The sequence below is a fragment of the Phocoena sinus genome, chromosome 8, assembly GCF_008692025.1.
Source record: "Phocoena sinus isolate mPhoSin1 chromosome 8, mPhoSin1.pri, whole genome shotgun sequence".
Taxonomy (NCBI): domain Eukaryota; kingdom Metazoa; phylum Chordata; class Mammalia; order Artiodactyla; family Phocoenidae; genus Phocoena; species Phocoena sinus.
This window is the reverse complement of record NC_045770.1, coordinates 25,444,941-25,464,935: the sequence shown is the minus strand read 5'-3', so window position 1 is coordinate 25,464,935 and position 19,995 is coordinate 25,444,941. Positions and strand designations below refer to the sequence as shown.

The window sequence follows — 19,995 nt, the reverse complement described above, 5'->3', positions numbered from 1 at the left end:
GTGTATTTTGGATATTAATTCCTTACTAGATATATCACTTGCAAATAGCTTCTCCCATTGAGTAAGTGTTCTTTTCCTTTTGTTGATCTTTTCCTTCTCTGTGCAAATCTTTTTCATTTGATGTAGTACTGTTTGTCTATTCATGCTTTTGCTTCCCTTGCCTGAGGAGACATATTCAAAAAGTAATTACTAAGACTGATGTCAAAGAACTTACTGCCTATGTCTTCTTCTAGAAATTTTATGGTTTTAGTGCTTAAATTCAGTCTTCAATCCATTTTGAGTTGATTTTTCTACATGGTCTGAGAGAGTTGTCCAGTCTGATTCTTTTCCATGTAGCACCATTTATTGTAGAGGCTGTCTTTTCCTCACTGCATATTCTTGCATGAAAATAAGAATGGGTTTATTTCTAGGCTCCCTACTCTGTTCCATTGATCTATGTGTCTCTTTTCTGCCAGTACTGTACTGTTTTGACTACTGTTCAAATCAGTTCAAAATCAGGAATATGATACCCTCAGCTTTGTTCTTCTTTCTCAAGATTATTTTGGATATTCAGAGTCTTTGGTGTTTCCACAAATGCCATTGATATTTTGATAGGAATTCCATTGATCTGTAGATTGCCTTGAGTAGTATGATCAGTTTAACAATATTCAATCTTCCAATCCATGAAAATGGTATATCTTGCCATCTGTTTATATCTTCCTCAATTTCTTTTATCAGAGTCTTTTAGTTTTCTGAGTATGGGTCTTTTACCTCCTTGGTTAGATTTATGCCTAGGTATTTTATTCTTTTTAATGGAATTATAAATGGAAGTGTTTTCTTAATTTCTTTGATACTTTGTTGTTAGAGTATAGAAATGTAACAAATTTCTGTATTTTAATTTTGTCTCCTGCAACTTGACTGAATCCATTGATGAGTTATATATATAGGTTTTGGTGGCATCTTTAGGATTTTCTATGTATAGTATCATGTCATCTGCAAACAGTGACAGTTTTACTTCTTCCTTTCCAATTTGGAATCCTTTATTTCTTTTTCTTGTATGATTGCTGTGGCTAGGGCTTCTAATAGTAAGTTGAATAAAAGTGGCACAGGTAGGCATCCTTGTCTTGCTCCTAATCTTAGAGGAAGTACTTTCAGCTTTTCACTGTTGAGTGTAATGTTGGCCATGGGTTTGTCACATGTGTCCCTTATTATGTTGAAGTATGTTCACTCAGTAGCACTCTGTTGAAAGTTTTTTTTGTTTGTTTTTGCAGTACACGGGCCTCTCAGTGTTGTGGCCTCTCCCGTTGCGGAGCACAGGCTCTGGACACGCAGGCTCAGTGGCCAAGGCTCACAGGCCTAGCCACTCCATGGCATGTGGGATCTTCCCGGACCGGGGCACAAACCCATGTCCCCTGCATCAGCAGGTGGACTCTCAACCACTGCGCCACCAGGGAAGCCCTGTTGAAAGTTCTTTTTATCATAAATAGCTGTTTAATTTTGTCAAAAACTTTTTCTGCATCTCCTGAGATGATCATATGATTTTTTAAAATCTTATTTATTTTTTTATACAGCAGGTTCTTATTAGTTATCCATTTTATACATATTAGTGTATGTATGTCAGTCCCAATCTCCCAATTCATCACACCACTTCTTGTTTTTTAATATGGTGTATCACATTGATTGATTCACAGATATTGAGCCATCTTTGCAGGCCTGTGATAAATCCCATTTGATCAAGGTGTATTATCTTTTTGAATTCTGTTTGCTAATATTTTGTTGATTGTTTTTTGCGTCTATGTTCATCAGTGATATTCGTCAGTAATTTTCTTTTTTTATCAGGTAGATTGCTTATCTCAACTTCTCTTAGTTCTTCTGGGGTTTTATCTTGTGTCTTACTTTGGATCATAATCTTCTACTGCCTCATTTTGCCTAATTTGCTGTTTTTATTTCTATGTATTTAGTAGGTTGGTTACATTTCCCCACCTTGGATAAGTAGGCTTATGTAGGAGATTTTCTATGTTCCTAGCAGTGCACTCTGCTCTGGTCACCAAATCTCTATGCTCTAGGAGTGCCCCCTATGTGGGCTATGTAAGTCATTCTATTGTGGCTGGCTGACTGCTGTATGTGATCTTGTAGACATGACAGGCCTTGGTCTGGTCAGTTTACAGGTTACCAGCCACTGGCAGGCAAGGTAAGGTCACAAAGTGACTAGCTGCAGGGCTCTGGGGAGCCCCAGGGCTACTGCCAGCCCACTGGAGTGTGGAGCTTGATTCCACGATTGGTAGTTGTGGAATTGGGGGTTCCAGATCTAGTGTCAGCCTGCTGATGGGCAGGGCTGATTCCTGACACAGTTGGTTGCAGCTGAGGTGTCCCAAATCTTATGTCAGTCTGCTAGTGGGTGGAGCTGGATCCTGGGGGTTGTGGGGCACAACATTGTCTCAGAGCTGGTTTTGTCCTGCTGGTAGGTGAGACTGGGGCCAAAGGGATCCTTGAGCTGGTGCAGCCTGCTGGTTGGTGGGCTGGGTCCTGACATAGCAAGCTGTGGGACTGTGGTAGTCCTGATGCTGGTGTCTGTTCACTGGTAGGCAGAGGTAAGGCCTGGTCCTAGAAGAATATTGAAGCTGATGTTAGCCTACTGGTGGGCAGAGCTCAGTCTAGAGTGGTCTCTGGCTGCAGGGCCCTGGTGGTCTTGGAATAGTTGTCTGCCAGTTGGAGACAGGACTGGGTCCCATGGTGTCTGTGGGCACAGGTGGTCTTAAGGCAGCTGGCCTGCTGGTGGGTAGGCCTGTGTCCCTGCCCAGCTAGCTGCTTGGCCTGAGGTGTCCTGCTCTTGGTGCAGACAGGCTAGTGGGCAGGACTGAGTCCTAGTGCTAATAAGCTAGATGGAGGATTCCAAAATGCTGCTTGCCAGCACCATCATCCTTCTCATACAAAGAGTTTCCCAAAAGTGCTTCCACCAGTGTTTATGTCCCCAGGGTAAGCTCCAGTTGCCTCCTGCCTCTCTGGAGGGTCTCCAAAATCAGTAGGTGGATCTGATCCTGGGTCCCAGAGTGTGAGATTTTGTATGTGCCTTGTAAGAATGGAGTCTATATTTTCTATAGCTCTCTGGCTTTCCCAAAAGTAAGCCTTAGTCTGATGGGCCTTGTAGAAACAAACTGAGGACCTTTTTAATTTGGGTGTTTTTTATAGTTTACTGAACCCAGAGCCAACTGACCTATGGTCTACAGCTGGCTTAAACACTAATTTGCTCTTTTCATTGTGCTCCTCTTGACTTCAGTTTATTTGTAAAATGAGGGAGCTGGACTAAAGGTTCTGTGCTGCCCTCCCAACCCTAACATTCCTTCTTTACTAAATGAGACGAGTTTTGACTAGCTGAAGTTGAACTATATAAGCCTTCTATTTTTAAGAGCTGTAGGAGACATGTTATCTAGAAATGCAGTTGTTTATGTGCCTTGACAAATAAATAATCACTAGAGTATTATGAGAATAACTGAACCCTTTGATTACTGGGGATTTTGATATGTCCCAGAGTTTTGCATTATTTCATACATTTCATATAGGTATGGGAGATTGAGTAATAGATATCCTAACCTCAATATAAATCCTAAAGTTATTGTGTTTTTCAATAAATTCCTAGGAAAAACACATTGTTTTCATGAACTTTCTCTAAAAAGTGAAGTCTAGTGTTATTTACCAAAGCACTGATCTTATTAAAGCATTTGTTTGTGTGTGTGTGTGTGTGTGTGTGTGTGTATGTTGCTCTGCTAAGTGTTTATAAGTTACAAGAGGTCTGTTTAATGCAGGTTTCTCAACCTCAGCACTATTGATATTTTGAACTGGAAAATTCTTTCACGTGGGGAAGGTGTCCTAGGAATCTCTAGCTCTACTGGGTAGATGCCAATAATAGCTCTCCATCCCAGTTGTGAAAATAAAAAATGTCTCAAGACATTGTCAAATGTCCACTTAGGGGAACAGATGGACCCAGCTGACAACCACTGGTTTAGTGCAGGGCAATCCTCTTTAGTTAGAGTATACTGACCAGATGGATGCAAACGTTACCGCTTGGTTAGCCAATTAAATAAATTTTAATCTTGCCAAAATGAATCTAAATCTCTCATTGACAGTTAAAAATAGCTCTCTAAAGATGTGGCACATATATACAATGGAATATTAGCCATGAAAAGAAACAAAATTTAGTTCTTTGTAGTGAGGTGGATGAACCTAGTGTCTGTCATACAGAGTGAAGTAAGTCAGAGAGAGAAAAACAAATACCATATGCTAAAACATATATATGGAATCTAAAAAAAAAAAGGTTCTGAAGAACCTAGGAACAGGACAGGAATAAAGATGCAGACTTAGAGAATGGACTTGAGGACACGGAGAGGGGGAAGGGTAAGCTGGGATGAAGTGAGAGAGTGGCATGGACATATATCCACTACCAAATGTAAAATAGATAGCTAGTGGAAAGCAGCTGCATAGCACAGGGAAATCAACTCGGTGCTTTGTGACCACCTAGAGGGGTGGCGTAGGGAGGGTGGGAGGGAGATGCAAGAGGGAGGAGATATGAGTATATATGTATATGTATAGCTGATTCACTTTGTTATAAAGCAGAAACTAACACACCATTGTAAAACAATTATACTCCAATAAGGATGTTAAAAAAAAAAGTAGCTATTTTGTCTAACTGCTAGATGCAAGAGGCAGATTCTGAATGTGGCAATCAGTGACTTCCTTATAAGGTCACAACTCCTGGGAAATCTCAAGAAGTTGCTAAAAGAAATGTAAAAGAAAATGGAGGTCTGATGATTCAGCTTGTAAGTTCTCAATGGTATCTCCTTATATCCAAGAGTAAATACTTTTTCTGAGTCCTGTTCCATTATAGTGACAGTAACAGCGAATCTGTGCTATTTTTGTGTTTGTTGATATTCTTGTGTATGTTTTAAGGTAGTCTTCTAAAAGATAAGCGTTTTTTTAAAATAACCATTTCTCCATCCACCTTCTCAAGAATACCAGGGTTTTTATCTTCAGGCTTTTTAGGTTATAATAATTCTTAGTATGACAATGTAGTTTAAAAAAAAAAGAACAGCCTCAGTTCTTTTGAAAAGAGGCAGGGGTGGACCCATATAAGCCTTCAGTATAGTTGGTGGGGTATGGAGTCTTCTTCTCAGACTAAAAGCACAGAATATAGAGGCTGTAAAATGTGTCAGTTTGATACCCATTTCTGCTGTTTTACTGCTTAAAAAGATCACAGGTCCAACATGACAATCTTATATTTAAGATCTGTGTGTTTTTAGGCAATCTTATATTGCACAAGGTAATTTAATATAAATAAACCTTCTGAAAGTAAAGAAATATAATAAAATTTTTCAAAATGCTTTGCTAATTTTAAAGAAAAGTGAGTTATGTTTGTTTATAAGGAATACTACCATTCATTATGTAACTGAGCAGGACCCTACGGGGCCTTCCCGAGACAGGCCTTCCCCATATCCTCTGCCATAGCTCCTCTCTGAAGTACCTAGATAACAGTTATTTGATGCACATTCCCTGAGTTGTTTTACAGATGTGAAAACTCCCCACCAAATGGAAGAAGTTAACTACTTCATGACGATGAGCACATAGCCCCAGGTCTCTTGGAGACTAAGGAATGATAATGTTAACCCTTGTGACACCTCCCTGTTAACCTCACCATCATCCAATCAGAGAATTGTGCATGAGCTGATCACATACCCTGCAAACCCCCTCCCTCACCTGGCTTTTAAAAATGCTTTGCCAAAACCCTTCAGGGACCTCAGGTTTTTTTTAGAGCATGAGCCACCCTTATCCTTGCATCACTCTGCAATAAACCTTTCTCTACCCCCAACTCCAATGTTTTGGTTCATTTGGCCTCACTGTGCATCAGGCACAGGAACTTGCAATAACAATCACATTTTTTTTGTCTTTAAATCCAAACAATCTCTCATCAGAAATAGGCCTAAATTTTTAAGATAGTTTGTGTTCTTTAAAAATGTACATCTCATTTCTTCTCCCAGCCAATATGAAAGAAGAGGCTGAGTTTACACTCCCACCCTCAACAATTAAAAATCTGGACAAAATGAACAAAAGGACAGTTTCATGACATTGGGCATTAGGCAATGGAAGACAGTGATGACTGAGAGAAAGGGAACAAAATGAAACATATGATTTCCCTGGCGTATTTCTTTGGGGTACATTCAGGCTGCAGTGCAAGGAAGGACAAATCAGGAGGAAAACAACAAACCCCCCAAGTTGAAGAGATGAAGCTGAGAGTCTATGGAGAGCAAAAAAGCTAGAATTCACAGACAGAGTACCACTAAGGAGAGAGGTGCAAAAAGACCACCAGAGATCTTCCAAGGAGCCTCCTATATGTTTCTTAACTTACTGATTGTTGTTTGTATGTGAGAAAACTACCTGAGCCCAACAGGGAAAAACACCTGAAAGGATTAGAGAAAAAGTTCCTTGAACTCACACAAGACTTGGAAAAAATGCCAGAACCCATCAGGAAAACTGGAAAACCTCATAAATCATAGACATTGGGTATAGTACTCAGACGGTTCTTGCCTCACTAGTGGGGAATAATTAGCCCTACATGAAACACAGCTCAAGACTTGCCTAAAAATTTTAAAAAGCAAGACTTGAAAGGAAAAAAATGAAAAAACTTTCCAAGTACCTTGACTACATCCCAGGACAAAGCTCAAGAATATTTACAAGAATATAAAAAATATCCAGCACTCAACAAAGTCAATTCATGATACCTAACATGCAACCGAAATTTACTAGGCATTCAGAAAAGCTGAAAAATATGACCCATAATAATGAGAAAAATCAGTCAATCAAAATTGATACAGAACTGGAGCATAGGTTAGAATTAGCAGACAAAAATATTAAAACAGGGGAATCGGGAAGATGGCAGAAGAGTAAGAGGCGGAGATCACCTTCCTCCCCACAGATACACCAGGAATACATCTAATCGTGGAACAACTCCTACAGAACATCTACTGAATGCTGGCAGAAGACCTCAGACCTCCCAAAAGGCAAGAAACTCCCCATGTAACTGGGTAGGGGAAAAGAAAAAAGAATAAACAAGAGACAAAAGAATAGGGATGGGACCTACACCAGTGGGAGGGAGCTGTGAAGGAGGAAAAGTTTCCACACACTAGGAAGCCCCTTCGAGGGCAGAGCCTGCAGGTGGCGGAAGGGGAAAGCTTCAGAGCCGCGGAGGAGAGCACAGCCACAGGGGTGCGGAGGGCAAAGCAGAGAGATTCCCGCAAAGAGGATCAATGCCGACTGGCACTCACCAGCCCGAGAGGCTTGTCTGCTCACCCGCCGGGGTGGGCAGGGCTGGGAGCTGAGGCTCGGGCTTCAGGCGGGGCGCAGGGAGAGGACTGGGGTTGACGGCGTGGACACAGCCTGCAGGGGGTTAGTGCATCACGACTAGCCAGGAGGGAGTCCTGGGAAAAGCCTGCACCTGCCGAAGAGGCAAGAGACTTTTTCTTCCCTCTTTGTTTCCTGGTGCGCGAGGAGAGAGGATTAAAAGCGCTGCTTAAAGGAGCTCCAGAGACGGACACGAGCTGCGGCTAACAGGGCGGACCCTAGAGATGGGCATGAGACGCTAAGGCTGCTGCTGCCGCCACCAAGAAGTCAGTGTGCGAGCACAGGTCACTATCCACACCTCCCTTCATGGGAGCCTGTGCAGCCCGCCACTGCCAGAGTCCCAGGATCCAGGGACAACTTCCCTGGGATAACGCACAGCGTGCTTCAGGCTGGTGCAATGTCCTGCCGGCCTCTGCTGCCACAGGCTTGCCCCGCATCCACACCCCTCCCTCCCCTGGGCCTGAGTGAGCCAGAGTCCCCAAAGCAGCTGCTCCCTTAACCCCGTCCTGTCTGAGCAAAAAACAGACGCCCTCCGGCAACCTACACGCAGAGGCAGGGCCAAATCTAAGACTGAGACCCAGGAGTTGTGCAAACAAAGAAGAGAAAGAGAAATCTCTCCCAGCAGCCTCAGAAGCAGCGGATTAAAGCTACACAATCAACTTGATATACCCTGCATCTGTGGAATACATGAATAGACAACGAATCATCCCAAATTGAGGAGGTGGACTTTGAGAGCAAGATTTATTGTTTTTTCCCCTTTTCCTCTTTTTGTGAGTGTGTATGTGTATGCTTCTGTGTGAGATATTGTCTGTATAGCTTTGCTGTCACCATTTGTCCTAGGGTTCTATCCATCCGTTTTTTTCTTTAAAAAATTTTTTTCTTAATAATAATTTTTTATTTTAATAACTTTATATTATCCTCTTTCTTTCTTTCTTTTCTTTCTTTCTTCCTTCCTTCCCTCCTTCCTTCCATCCTTCCTTCCCTTCTTTCTTTCTTTCAATTTTCTTTCTTTCTTTCTTTCTTTCCTCCTTCCTTCCCTCCCTTCCTCCTTCCTTCCTTCCTTCCTTCCTTCCTTCCTTCCTTCCTTCCTTCTTTCCTTCCTTCCTTCCCTCCCTCCCTCCCTCTCTTCTTTCTTTCTTTCTCTCTTTCTTTCTTTCTTTCTTTTTCTTTCGTTCTACGTTTTCTCCCTTTTATTCTGAGCCGTGTGGATGAAAGGCTCTTGGTACTGCAGCCAGGAGTCAGTGCTGTGCCTCTGAGGTGGGAGAGACAACTTCAGGACACTGGTCCACAAGATACCTCCCAGCTCCACATAATGTCAAATGGCAAAAATCTTCCAAAAATCTCCATCTCAACACGAGCACCCAGCTTCACTCAACGAGCAGCAAGCTACAGTGCTGGACACCCTACACAAAACAAGCAGTGGGCTTCCCCGGTGGCACAGTGGTTGTGGGTCCACCTGCCAATTCAGGCGAGGCAGGTTTGTGCCTGGGTCCGGGGTACCCCCACGTGCCACAGAGCGGCTGGGGCGATGGGCCATAGCCACTGGGCCTGCACATACGGAGCCTGTGCTCTGCAATGGGAGAGGCCACGGCAGTGAGAGGCCTGCATACCACAAACAAAAAAACAAACAAAAAAAACAACTAACAATACATGAAAACAACCCAACCCATTAGAGATGCTGCCTAAAATCATAATATGTCCACAGACACCTCAAAACAACACCAGACATGGACCTGCCCAACAGAAAGACAAGATCCAGCCTCATCCACCACAACACAGGCACTAGCCCCTCCACCAGGAAGCCTATACAACACACTGAACCAATTTTAGCCACTGGGGACAGACAACAAAAACAACAGGAACTACGAACCTGCAGCCTGCAAAAAGGAGACCCCAAACACAGTAAGATAAGCAAAATGAGAAGACAGAAAAACACACAACAGATGAAGGAGCAAGATAAAAACCCACCAGACCTAACAAATGAAGAGGAAATAGGCAGTCTACCTGAAAAAGAAATCAGAATAATGATAGTAAAGATGATCCAAAATCTTGGAAATAGAATAGACAAAATGTAAGAAACTTTTTTATTATTTTATTTTATTATTATTATTATTTTTTGCAGTACATGGGCCTGTCATTGTTCTGGCCTCTTCCATTGCAGAGCACAGGCTCTGGACGCGCAGGCTCAGTGGCCATAGCTCCCGGGCCCAGCAGCTCTGCGGCATGTGGGATCTTCCCGGACCGGGGCACAAACCCACATCCCCTGCATCGGCAGGTGGACTGTCAACCACTGCACCAACAGGAAAGCCCAAGAAACATTTAACAAGGACCTAGAAGAACTAAAGATGAAATAAGCAATGATGAACAACACAATAAATGAAATTAAAAATACTCTAGATGCAATCAATAGCAGAATAACTGAGGCAGAAGAACGGATAAATGACCTGGAAGATAAAATAGTGCAAATAACTACTGCAGAGCAGAATAAAGAAAAAAGAATGAGAAGAACTGAAGACAGTCTCAGAGACCTCTGGGACAACATTAAATGCTCCAACATTCAAATTATAGCAGTTCCAGAAGAAGAACAGAAAAAGAAAGGGACTGGGAAAATATTTGAAGGGATTATAGTTGAAAAATTCCCTAATATGGGAAAGGAAATAGTTAAGTCCAGGAAGCACAGAGAGTCCCATACAGGATAAATCCAAGTAGAAACACGCCAAGATACATATTGATCAAACTATCAAAAATTAAATACAAAGAAAACATATTAAAAGCAGCAAGGGAAAAATAACACACAAGGGAATCCCCATAAGGTTAACAGCTGATCTTTCAGCAGAAACTCTGCAAGCCAGAGGGGACTAGCAGGACATATTTAAAATGATGAAGGAGAAAAACCTACAACCAGGATCACTCTACCCAGCAAGTATCTCATTCAGATTTGATGGAGAAATTAAAAACTTTACAGACAAGCAAAAGCTGAGAGAGTTCAGCACCATCAAAGAAGCTTTACAACAAATGCTAAAAGACCTTCTCTAGGCAAGAGACGGAAAAGACCTACAAACCCAAAACAATTAAGAAAATGGGAATAGGAACATACATATAGATAATTACTTTAAAGGTAAATGGATTAAATGCCCCCACTAAAAGACACAGACTGGCTGAATGGATACAAAATCAAGACCCATATACATGCTGTCTACAAGAGACCCACTTCAGACCTAGGGACACATACAGACTGAAAGCGAGGGAATGGAGAAAGATATTCCATGTAAATGGACACCAAAAGAAAACTGGAGTAGCAATTCTCATATCAAACAAAATAGACTTTAAAATAAAGACTATTAGAAGAAACAAAGAAGGACACTACATAATGATCAAGGGATGGATCCAAGAAGATATAACAATTGTAAACATTTATGCACCCAACATAGGAGCACCTCAATACATAAGGCAAATACTAACAGCTATAAAAGCGGAAATCGACAGTAACACATTCATAGTAGGGGACTTTAACACCCCACTTTCACCCATGGACAGATTATCCAAAATGAAAATAAATAAGGAAACACAAGCTTTAAATGATACATTAAAGAAGGTGGACTTAATTTATATTTATAGTACATTCCATCCAAAAACAACAGAATACACATTTTTTTCAAGTGCTCATGGAACACTCTCCAGGATAGATCATATCTTGGGTCACAAATCAAGCCTTCATAAATTTAAGAAAATTGCAATTGTATCATGTATATTTTCCGACCACAACGCTATGAGACTAGATATCAATTACAGGAAAAGATCTGTAAAAAATACAAACACATGGAAGCTAAAGAATACAGTACTTAATACCGAAGTGATCACTGAAGAAATCAAAGAGGAAATAAAAACTACCTAGAAACAAATGACAATGGAGACAAAACGACCCAAAACCTATGGGATGCAGCAAAAGCAGTTCTAACAGTGAAGTTTATAGAATACAAGCCCAAGTTAAGAAGCAGGAAACATCTCGAATAAACAACCTAACGTTGCACTCAAGCAATTAGAGAAAGAAGAATTAAAAAACCCCAAAGTAAAAAAAAAAAAAAAAACCCCCAAAGTTAGCAGGAAAGAAATCATAAAAGTCAGATCAGAAATAATTGCAAAAGAAATGAAGGAAACAATAGCAAAGATCAATAAAACTAAAAGCTGGTTCTTTGAGAAGATAAACAAAATAGATAAACCATTAGCCAGACTCATCAAGAAAAAAAGGGAAAAAAAAAAAAAAGAAAAAAGGGAGAAGACTTAAATCAATAAAATTAGAAATGAAAAAGGAGAAGTAACAACTGACACTGCAGAAATACAAAAGATCATGAGAGATTACTACAAGCAACTCTATGCCAAAAAAATGGACAACCTGGAAGAAATAGACAAATTCTTAGAAATGCACAACCTGCGAAGACTGAATCAGGAAGAAATAGAAAATATGAAGAGACCAATCACAAGCACTGAAATTGAAACTGTGATTTAAAATCTTCCAACAAACGAAAGCCCAGGACCAGATGGCTTCACAGGCGAATTCTATCAAACATTTAGAGAAGAGCTAACACCTATCCTTCTCAAACTCTTCCAAAATATAGCAGAGGGAGGAACACTCCCAAATTCCTTCTACGAGGCCACCATTACCTTGATACCAAAACCAGACAAGGATGTCACAAAGAAAGAAAACTACAGGCCAATAGCACTGATGAACACAGATGCAAAAATGCTCAAAAAATACTAGCAAACAGAATCCAACAGCACATTAAACGGATCATACACCATGATCAAGTGGGGTTTATTCCAGGAATGCAAGGATTCTTCAATATATGCAATTCTATCACTGTGATAAACCATATTGACAAATTGAAGGGGAGAAACCATATGATCATCTCAATAGATGCAGAGAAAGCTTTTGACAAAATTCAACACCAGTTTATGATAAAAACCCTGCAGAAAGTAGGCATAGAGGGAACTTTCCTCAACATAATAAAGGCCATATATGACAAACATACAGCCAACGTCATCCGCAATGGTAAAAAACTGAAAGCATTTCCACTAAGATCAGGAAAAAGACAAGGTTGCCCACTCTCACCACTCTTATTCAACATAGTTTTGGAAGTTTTAGCCACCGCAATCAGAGAAGAAAAGGAAATAAAAGGAATCCAAATTGGAAAAGAAGAAGTAAAGCTGTCACTGTTTGCAGACGACATGATACTATACATAGAGAATCCTAAAGATGCTACCAGAAAACTACTAGAGCTAATCAATGAATTTGGTAAAGTAGCAGGATACAAAATTAATGCACAGAAATCTCTGGCATTCCTATATACTAATGATGAAAAATCTGAAAGTGAAATCAAGAAAACACTCCCATTTACCATTGCAACAAAAAGAATTAAATATCTAGGAACAAACCTACCTAAGGAGACAAAAGACCTATATGCAGAAAATTATAAGACACTGATGAAAGAAATTAAAGATGATACAAATAGATGGAGAGATATACCATGTTCTTGGATTGGAAGAATGAACATAGTGAAAATGACTCTACTACCCAAAGCAGTCTACAGATTCATTGCAATCCCTATCAAACTACCACTGGCATTTTTCACAGAACTAGAACAAAAAAATTCACATTTTGTATGGTAACACAAAAAACCCCGAATAGCCAAAGCAATCTTGAGAACGGAAAACAGAGCTGGAGGAATCAGGCTCCTTGACTTCAGACTATACTACAAAGCTACAGTAGTCAAGACAGTATGCTACTGGCACAAAACAGAACGATAGATCAATGGAACAGGATAGAAAGCCCAGAGATAAACCCATGCACATATGATCACCTTATCTTTGATAAAGGAGGCAGAAATGTACAGTGGAGAAAGACAGCCTCTTCAATAAGTGGTGCTGGGAAAACTGGACAGGTACATGTAAAAGTATGAGATTAGATCACTCCCTAACCCCATACACAAAAATAAGCTCAAAATGGATTAAAGACCTAAATGTAAGGCCAGAAACTATCAAACTCTTAGAGGAAAACATAGGAAGAACACTCTATGACATAAAGCACAGCAAGAAGCTTTTTGACCCACCTCCTAGAGAAATGGAAATAATAATAAACCGATGGGACCTAATGAAACTTCAAAGGTTTTGCACAGCAAAGGAAACCATAAACAAGACAAAATGACAACCGTCAGAATGGGAGAACATATTTGCAAATGAAGCAACTGACAAAGGATTAATTTCCAAAATTTACAAGCAGCTCATGCAGCTCAATAACAAAAAAACAAACAACCCAATCCAAAAATGGACAGAAGACCTAAATAGACATTTCTCCAAAGAAGATATACACACTGCCAACAAACACATGAAAGAATGCTCAACATCATTAATCATTAGAGAAATGCAAATGAAAACCACAATGAGATATCATCTCACACCAGTCAGAATGACCATCATCAAAAAATCTAGAAACAGTAAATGCTTGAGAGGGTGTGGAGAAAAGGGAACACTCTTGCACTGCTGGTGGTAATGTGAATTGGTACAACCACTTTGGAGAACTGTATGGAGGTTCCTTAAAACACCACAAATAGAAATACTGTATGACCCAGCAATCCCACTACTGGGCATATACTCTGAGAAAGCCATAATTCAGAAAGAGTCATGTCCCAAAATATTCATTGCAGCTCTATTTACAATAGCCCAGAGATGGAAACAACCTAAGTGTCCATCATCGGATGAATGGATAAAGAAGATGTGGCATATATACACAATGTAATATTACTCAGCCATAAAAAGAAACAAAATTGAGCTATTTGTAATGAGGTGGATGGACCTAGAGTCTGTCATACGGAGTGAAGTAATTCAGAAAGAGAAAGACAAATACCGTATGCTAACACATATATATGGAATTTAAGGGAAAAAAATGTCACGAAGAACCTAGGGGTAAGACAGGAATAAAGCTGCAGACCTACTAGAGAATGGACTTCAGGATATGGGGAGGGGGAAGGGTAAGCTGTGACAAAGCGAGAGAGTGTTCTGGACATATACCCACTACCAAACGTAAAATAGATAGCTAGTGGGAAGCAGCCGCATAGCACATGGAGATCAGCTCGGTGCTTTGTGACCACCTAGAGGGGTGGGATAGGGAGGGTGGGAGGGAGGGAGATGCAAGAGGGTAGAGATATGGGAACATATGTATATGTATAACTGATTCACTTTGTTATAAAGCAGAAACTAGCACACCATTGTAAAGCAATTATACTCCAATAAAGATGTAAAAAAATATATTAAAACAGTTATTTTAATTGTATTTCATATATTCAAAAGTTAATTTGATACCTGAAAGATTTAAAAAAAAGAAGTTCAAATTGAACTTTGAGAAAGGAAAATCACTATATCTAAGAAGAAAAATATTCTGGATGTGATTAGCTAAAGATAAGGCATTACAAAAGAAAAGATTAATAAATTTGGAAATAGAAGTGATCTAAAATAAACAGAGAGAAAAAATATTTTAAATTAACAGATAAACAGAAATATAATTATTTAATTTACAATTGTGTTTAATGCTATGAAGGAAAAAATAGGGTTTTCTGTTAGGATAACTGGAGGGAGAATAATACATATTCCATTTATTAGAGCATACTAGGTACAAATAAAACCTGATTTAAATTGTAACACAACTGGTTTTATTGTGTTACAATAGAAAAGTAAATGTCATTTTTTTCTTATAATTAATCCATTTGTTCATTTATTCCACACCATCCTTGTTCATTGATACTATTGATATAATAGTCCAGATATTTGGCTCACAAAAATGACCAAGGCCCCAGTCCCTTTCTTTGAGGAGCTAGGAGTTTAATGGTTCAGCAGTACCTCTTATTAAAATAATCGTATACCAAATGAAAACATAAATATATCCTTTTCGTTTTCTTTTTTAGATGAGAATAGGCATTCACTCAGGCTCTGTGCTGGCTGGAGTTGTTGGGGTAAGAATGCCGCGATATTGCCTGTTTGGAAATAATGTCACTCTGGCAAGCAAATTCGAATCGGGAAGTCACCCTCGACGCATCAATGTCAGCCCAACCACTTACCAGTAAGTGTTCTTTGGCCGTCTCCCCCTGTCTTTGGCATTGCATTATACTAGTAGCCTGTCACTTGTGAGACTCTATTTTTTTTCTTGATCCTGTTATTATCTAAGATAATATGAGTAGATCCATCTAGTCTGAAAGATAGCAATCATGTCACAAAATTTAATTTGCACCCTAAGAAAGTACATGGAAAACCTGACTTGACTGAGAAGTAAATGGAGGTTTGTCATTTCCCACAGTCTCTGTCTTCCTTAGGTATTCCTGTTTAAAATATAGGAAAGCAGGGTTTTCCCTGGTGGCACAGTGGTTAAGAATCCACCTGCCAGTGCAAGGGACTGTTCAAGCCCTGATCCAGGAAGATCCCACATGCCATGGAGCAACTAAGCCCATGTGCCACAACTACTGAGCCCACGTGCCACAACTACTGAGATGCCTAGAGTGCATGCTGCACAACAAGAGAAGCCACCACAATGAGAAGCCTGTGCACCTGAATGAAAAGTAACCCCCGCTCGCTACAACTAGAGAAAGCCCACGCACAGCAACAAAGACCCAATGCAGCCAAATATTTAAAAAAAAAAAAAATAGAGGAGAGCAAATGTTAAGGGTCTGCAACACACTAGAAATCCTAACATTTTCAAAATGTTTCTCAATGTTTATAAAAATCAAAGGAATAAGATAGAAAAGATAATTGTCTCTTTTTATTCTTCTAAATAATGAATATAAATAGGGACTCTCTAAAGTTAAATATATACTAGATACAGAGTAAAACTTCAAACTCTATTTGTCTTAAAGGTTGTATTTGACAACTCTACACATTTTGACAGCTGAAGTCATCCTTGTTTTGTTCCTGGTAGATGTCAAGCTCCAGGCGTTAGCTATTACGTGCCATATGGGCAGAGACCAAGTCTTTTTGGCTCATGGTTATATCTCCAAAACTTACCAAAAAAATGTTCAGCACATAATAAGCACTCTATTAATATTTATCAGGTTAATGAATAAATGTACTGATAAGATAAATATCTCTATACTAAGAAAATAGTATGAATACCTCCTACTTGGTAGACTTTGGCCTAATGCTAAGCTTTGGTGTACAAGGGATTTCATTAGTTCCATGATTTAAATGACTTAGAAATCACATTGTAAAACTGTAAAGTAGAAATGGTGACCATGGATATTTTTATTAGCATGACTACCATGTTAATCCCAGGCTAACAAAAAAAACCCAGAAGCAGAAACTTTAAATACATAGATAATAAATGTTGATTTATAATAACAAACAAAATGGTGACACTTTGAAGCTTTTGATACCACATATATACAGAGGGAAGTTAAGGTTTCTTAGATAAAAGACAAGTATTTCCAGATTCCTGAGGAGCACATGAGAAAGGGGAAGAAATTACAAATATAAAATCAAGATAAAGTTGCTTAAGAACTACATGTCATTTTTAGGGTATTTATATAAGGGTTTTGATTCTTTTAAATTTCTCCCAATTTTTCTAACACAATTCTGGGCATAATACATATGATATGATAATGGTTTCCATATTAAATGGAATTAGGAAGCTTCTCAAGATCAATGCTCTAGATCACTGCACTTTGTTCTCTAGACCATGGGGTAAGGAAAAGTTCCTGAAGATCAACCACCTCACCTACATACTCCTACCATGGTTATGATTTTTCCCATCATGGAGCTAATACATATGTTTCCTCTTTGTATAAGTGAGTGTAGATTTATAGAAACTCCATTTTAAAAAAATTATGTGTAAAGAATGGGTCAACCATGTGAGGAGTTATACTCTGAGCTTAAATATCATTGCTATAGCTGGCTTTGTCTACATGTGACCAATAAAGGAAACCCCACAAGCAACACAGAGTCTGTGCACTTGGGTGTTGTCTTTGAGTTTTAATAATCTTTTTCACATTGGTGGGAGTTTGTAATTATCCTTCATGATCAATAAAGTCTGAAGAATTGAATCATTTAAAACACTGTGAGCATTGAAATATTTTGTTCTGTTATGATCTGTCCCCCCACCTCCCCCCCACCAAAACACAAATGGAGACATAGATGAACAAATTGAACTGCCTTCTGGGTAGATTATAAAAGATACTTTCTCTGACTGGTCCCAAATCTTATAATTTCTAATAATACTTTATAAAAATATTTTTATGTTTGGTCTATCCTCAAAAATAACACTCTTCTTCCAACTGTTTCTGTGTTCCTCCCTCCTTCCCTTCTTTCAACAAATACTTGTAGAGTACCTACTATATTCCAAGCACTATGATAGTCACCAATGTTACAGCAATAAACAACATAAATATGATCTTTGCCTTCATAGAGGAGACTACCAGATGGTAGATGTATACAAATAAACAGTTTATTACAATAGACTAGTGCTGAGGTCAAAAGGACATGATGAGAGTATTAGAGCAACAAGAGGAGTGGACTAAAATAAGGATGAAGAGATAGACTGAAGTCAGACCAACTGAAGCTGTAATTCATGTTAAGGGATTTCAACTTAACACTAAGAGCAAAGAAAGACATTGAAGAGTTTTAGCAGAGGAGTGACTTGACCAGATTTGTACTTTAAAAAGATCTCCAAGGTTGTAGAGAGAATAGATTAGAAGGTGAGAAGGGCAGCAATCCAGTGCTTGAAATCAGGTAATCTTATTCCCGTTTCCTTGATGGAAATGTAGCTAATTACTGAGACCCTGGAATCCAAACCATTTGCTGTTTCGACTTGTCTTCCATGCTTCAGAAGAGTGATTGGACTCAATGACCTTTGACATCCATTTTTACCTGGGATACCATTAAAAACAATGTACTTTGGTTCCTGGTAAGCTTCTAGAAAACTAAATTTAGGTATATGATCTCAGTGTGACTTGGTTTTCAGATTCTGGATGTGTTCATGCCCAAGTGGTTTCTGTTGGTTTTATATACACCAATCTATACACTTCAGCTATGTATAATTGTTCTATTCCACATAGCACAAGTGATTTATTAATCCACAAGTGTAGAGCATACTTCCCTTTCCCAGGATACTCAAAGTGAAATGCCAGGTGGAGGTTTCATGGACATTCTCTAAGAGGAGATAAAATTGAACTTTCTTAGAGCAAATAGGAATTTGTGAAGTTAAACTGAGTATTCAGCTCATAAGAGCTTGAAATTTCCAATTTTCTTTCCTGAATTAAATGCTGAAAAATGTTGAATATTGTCTGGTTATTTTGAAATCTTCAGAGAGGTTTCTAAAAATTTTTATTTTAGTATTTTAATTTCATTGGAGTATAGTTGATTTACAAGGTTGTGTTAATTTCAGTTGTACAGCAAACTGATCCAGCTATACATATAAATATAATCATTCTTTTTTAGATTCTTTTCTAATATAGGTTATCAAAGAGTATTGAATAGAGTTTCCTGTGCTATACAGTAGGTCTTATTTGGTTATCCATCTTCTATATAGCAGTGTGCAGGTATTCATTCCAAGCTCCTGATTTATCCCACCGGCGCCACGTCTCCCCTTTGTTAACCATAAGTTTGTTTTCAATATCTATAAGTCTGTTTCTTAAATGAGTTCACTTTTATCTTTTTCTTTTAACAACTTTATTGGAGTATAATTGCTTTACAATGTTGTATTAGTTTCTGCTGAATAACAAAGTGAATCAGATATATGTGTACGTATATCCCCATATCCACTCCCTCTTGCCTCTCCCTCCCACCCTCCCTATCCAACTCCTCTAGGTGGTCTCAAACCACCAAGCTGATCTCCCTGTGCTATGCAGCTATATCTTTTTCTAAATTAGATTCCACATACAAGTGATACCATATAATATTTTTCTTTCTCTGTCTGACATACTTCACCTAGTATGAGAATCTCTAGGTCCATCCATGTTGCTGCAAATGGCATTAATACATTCTTTTTCATGGCTGAATAATATTCCATTGTATATATGTACCACATCATCTTTATCCATTCCTCTGTCAATGGAAATTTAGCTTGCTTCCATGACTTGGAAATTGTAAATGTGCTGCAACGAATATTAGGGTGCTTGTATCCTTTTGGATTATGGTTTTCTCTGGATATATGCCCAGGAGTGAGATTGCTGGGTCATATGGTAGTTCTATTTTAAGTTTTTTAAGGAACCTCCATACTGTTCTCCATAATAGTTGTACCAATTTACATTCCCACAAACAGTGTAGGAGGGTTCCCTTTTCTCCACACCCACTCCAGCATTTATTGCTTGTAAACTTTTTGATGATGGCCATTCGACTGCTGGGAGATGATACCTCAGTGTAGTTTCGATTTGCATTTCTCTGATAATAAGTGATGTTGAGCGTCTTTTCATATGCTCCTTGACCATCTGTATGTCTTCTTTGGACAGCTATCTGTTTAGATCTTCTGCCCATTTTCTAATTGGGTTGCTTGTTTTTTTTTACCTAGAGCTGCATGAGCTGTTTGTATATTTTGGAGACTAATCCCTTGTCGGTCACATCATTTGCAAATATTTTCTCCCTCTGTGGGTTGTC

At 39.1% G+C, this 19,995-nt stretch overlaps 1 protein-coding gene and 1 pseudogene across 1 annotated transcript in view; both read left to right on the top strand.

Annotated features, from left to right (window-relative positions):
* Positions 1-19,995, top strand: part of GUCY1A2 (guanylate cyclase 1 soluble subunit alpha 2) — a 409,166-nt gene that overhangs the window by 331,956 nt on the left and 57,215 nt on the right. The window contains exon 12 of the mRNA XM_032642081.1: positions 15,324-15,478. Coding sequence (XP_032497972.1) covers positions 15,324-15,478 — 155 coding nt within the window. The remainder of the gene's footprint in view (positions 1-15,323; positions 15,479-19,995) is intronic.
* Positions 17,084-19,995, top strand: part of LOC116757637 — a 34,778-nt pseudogene continuing 31,866 nt past the window's right edge.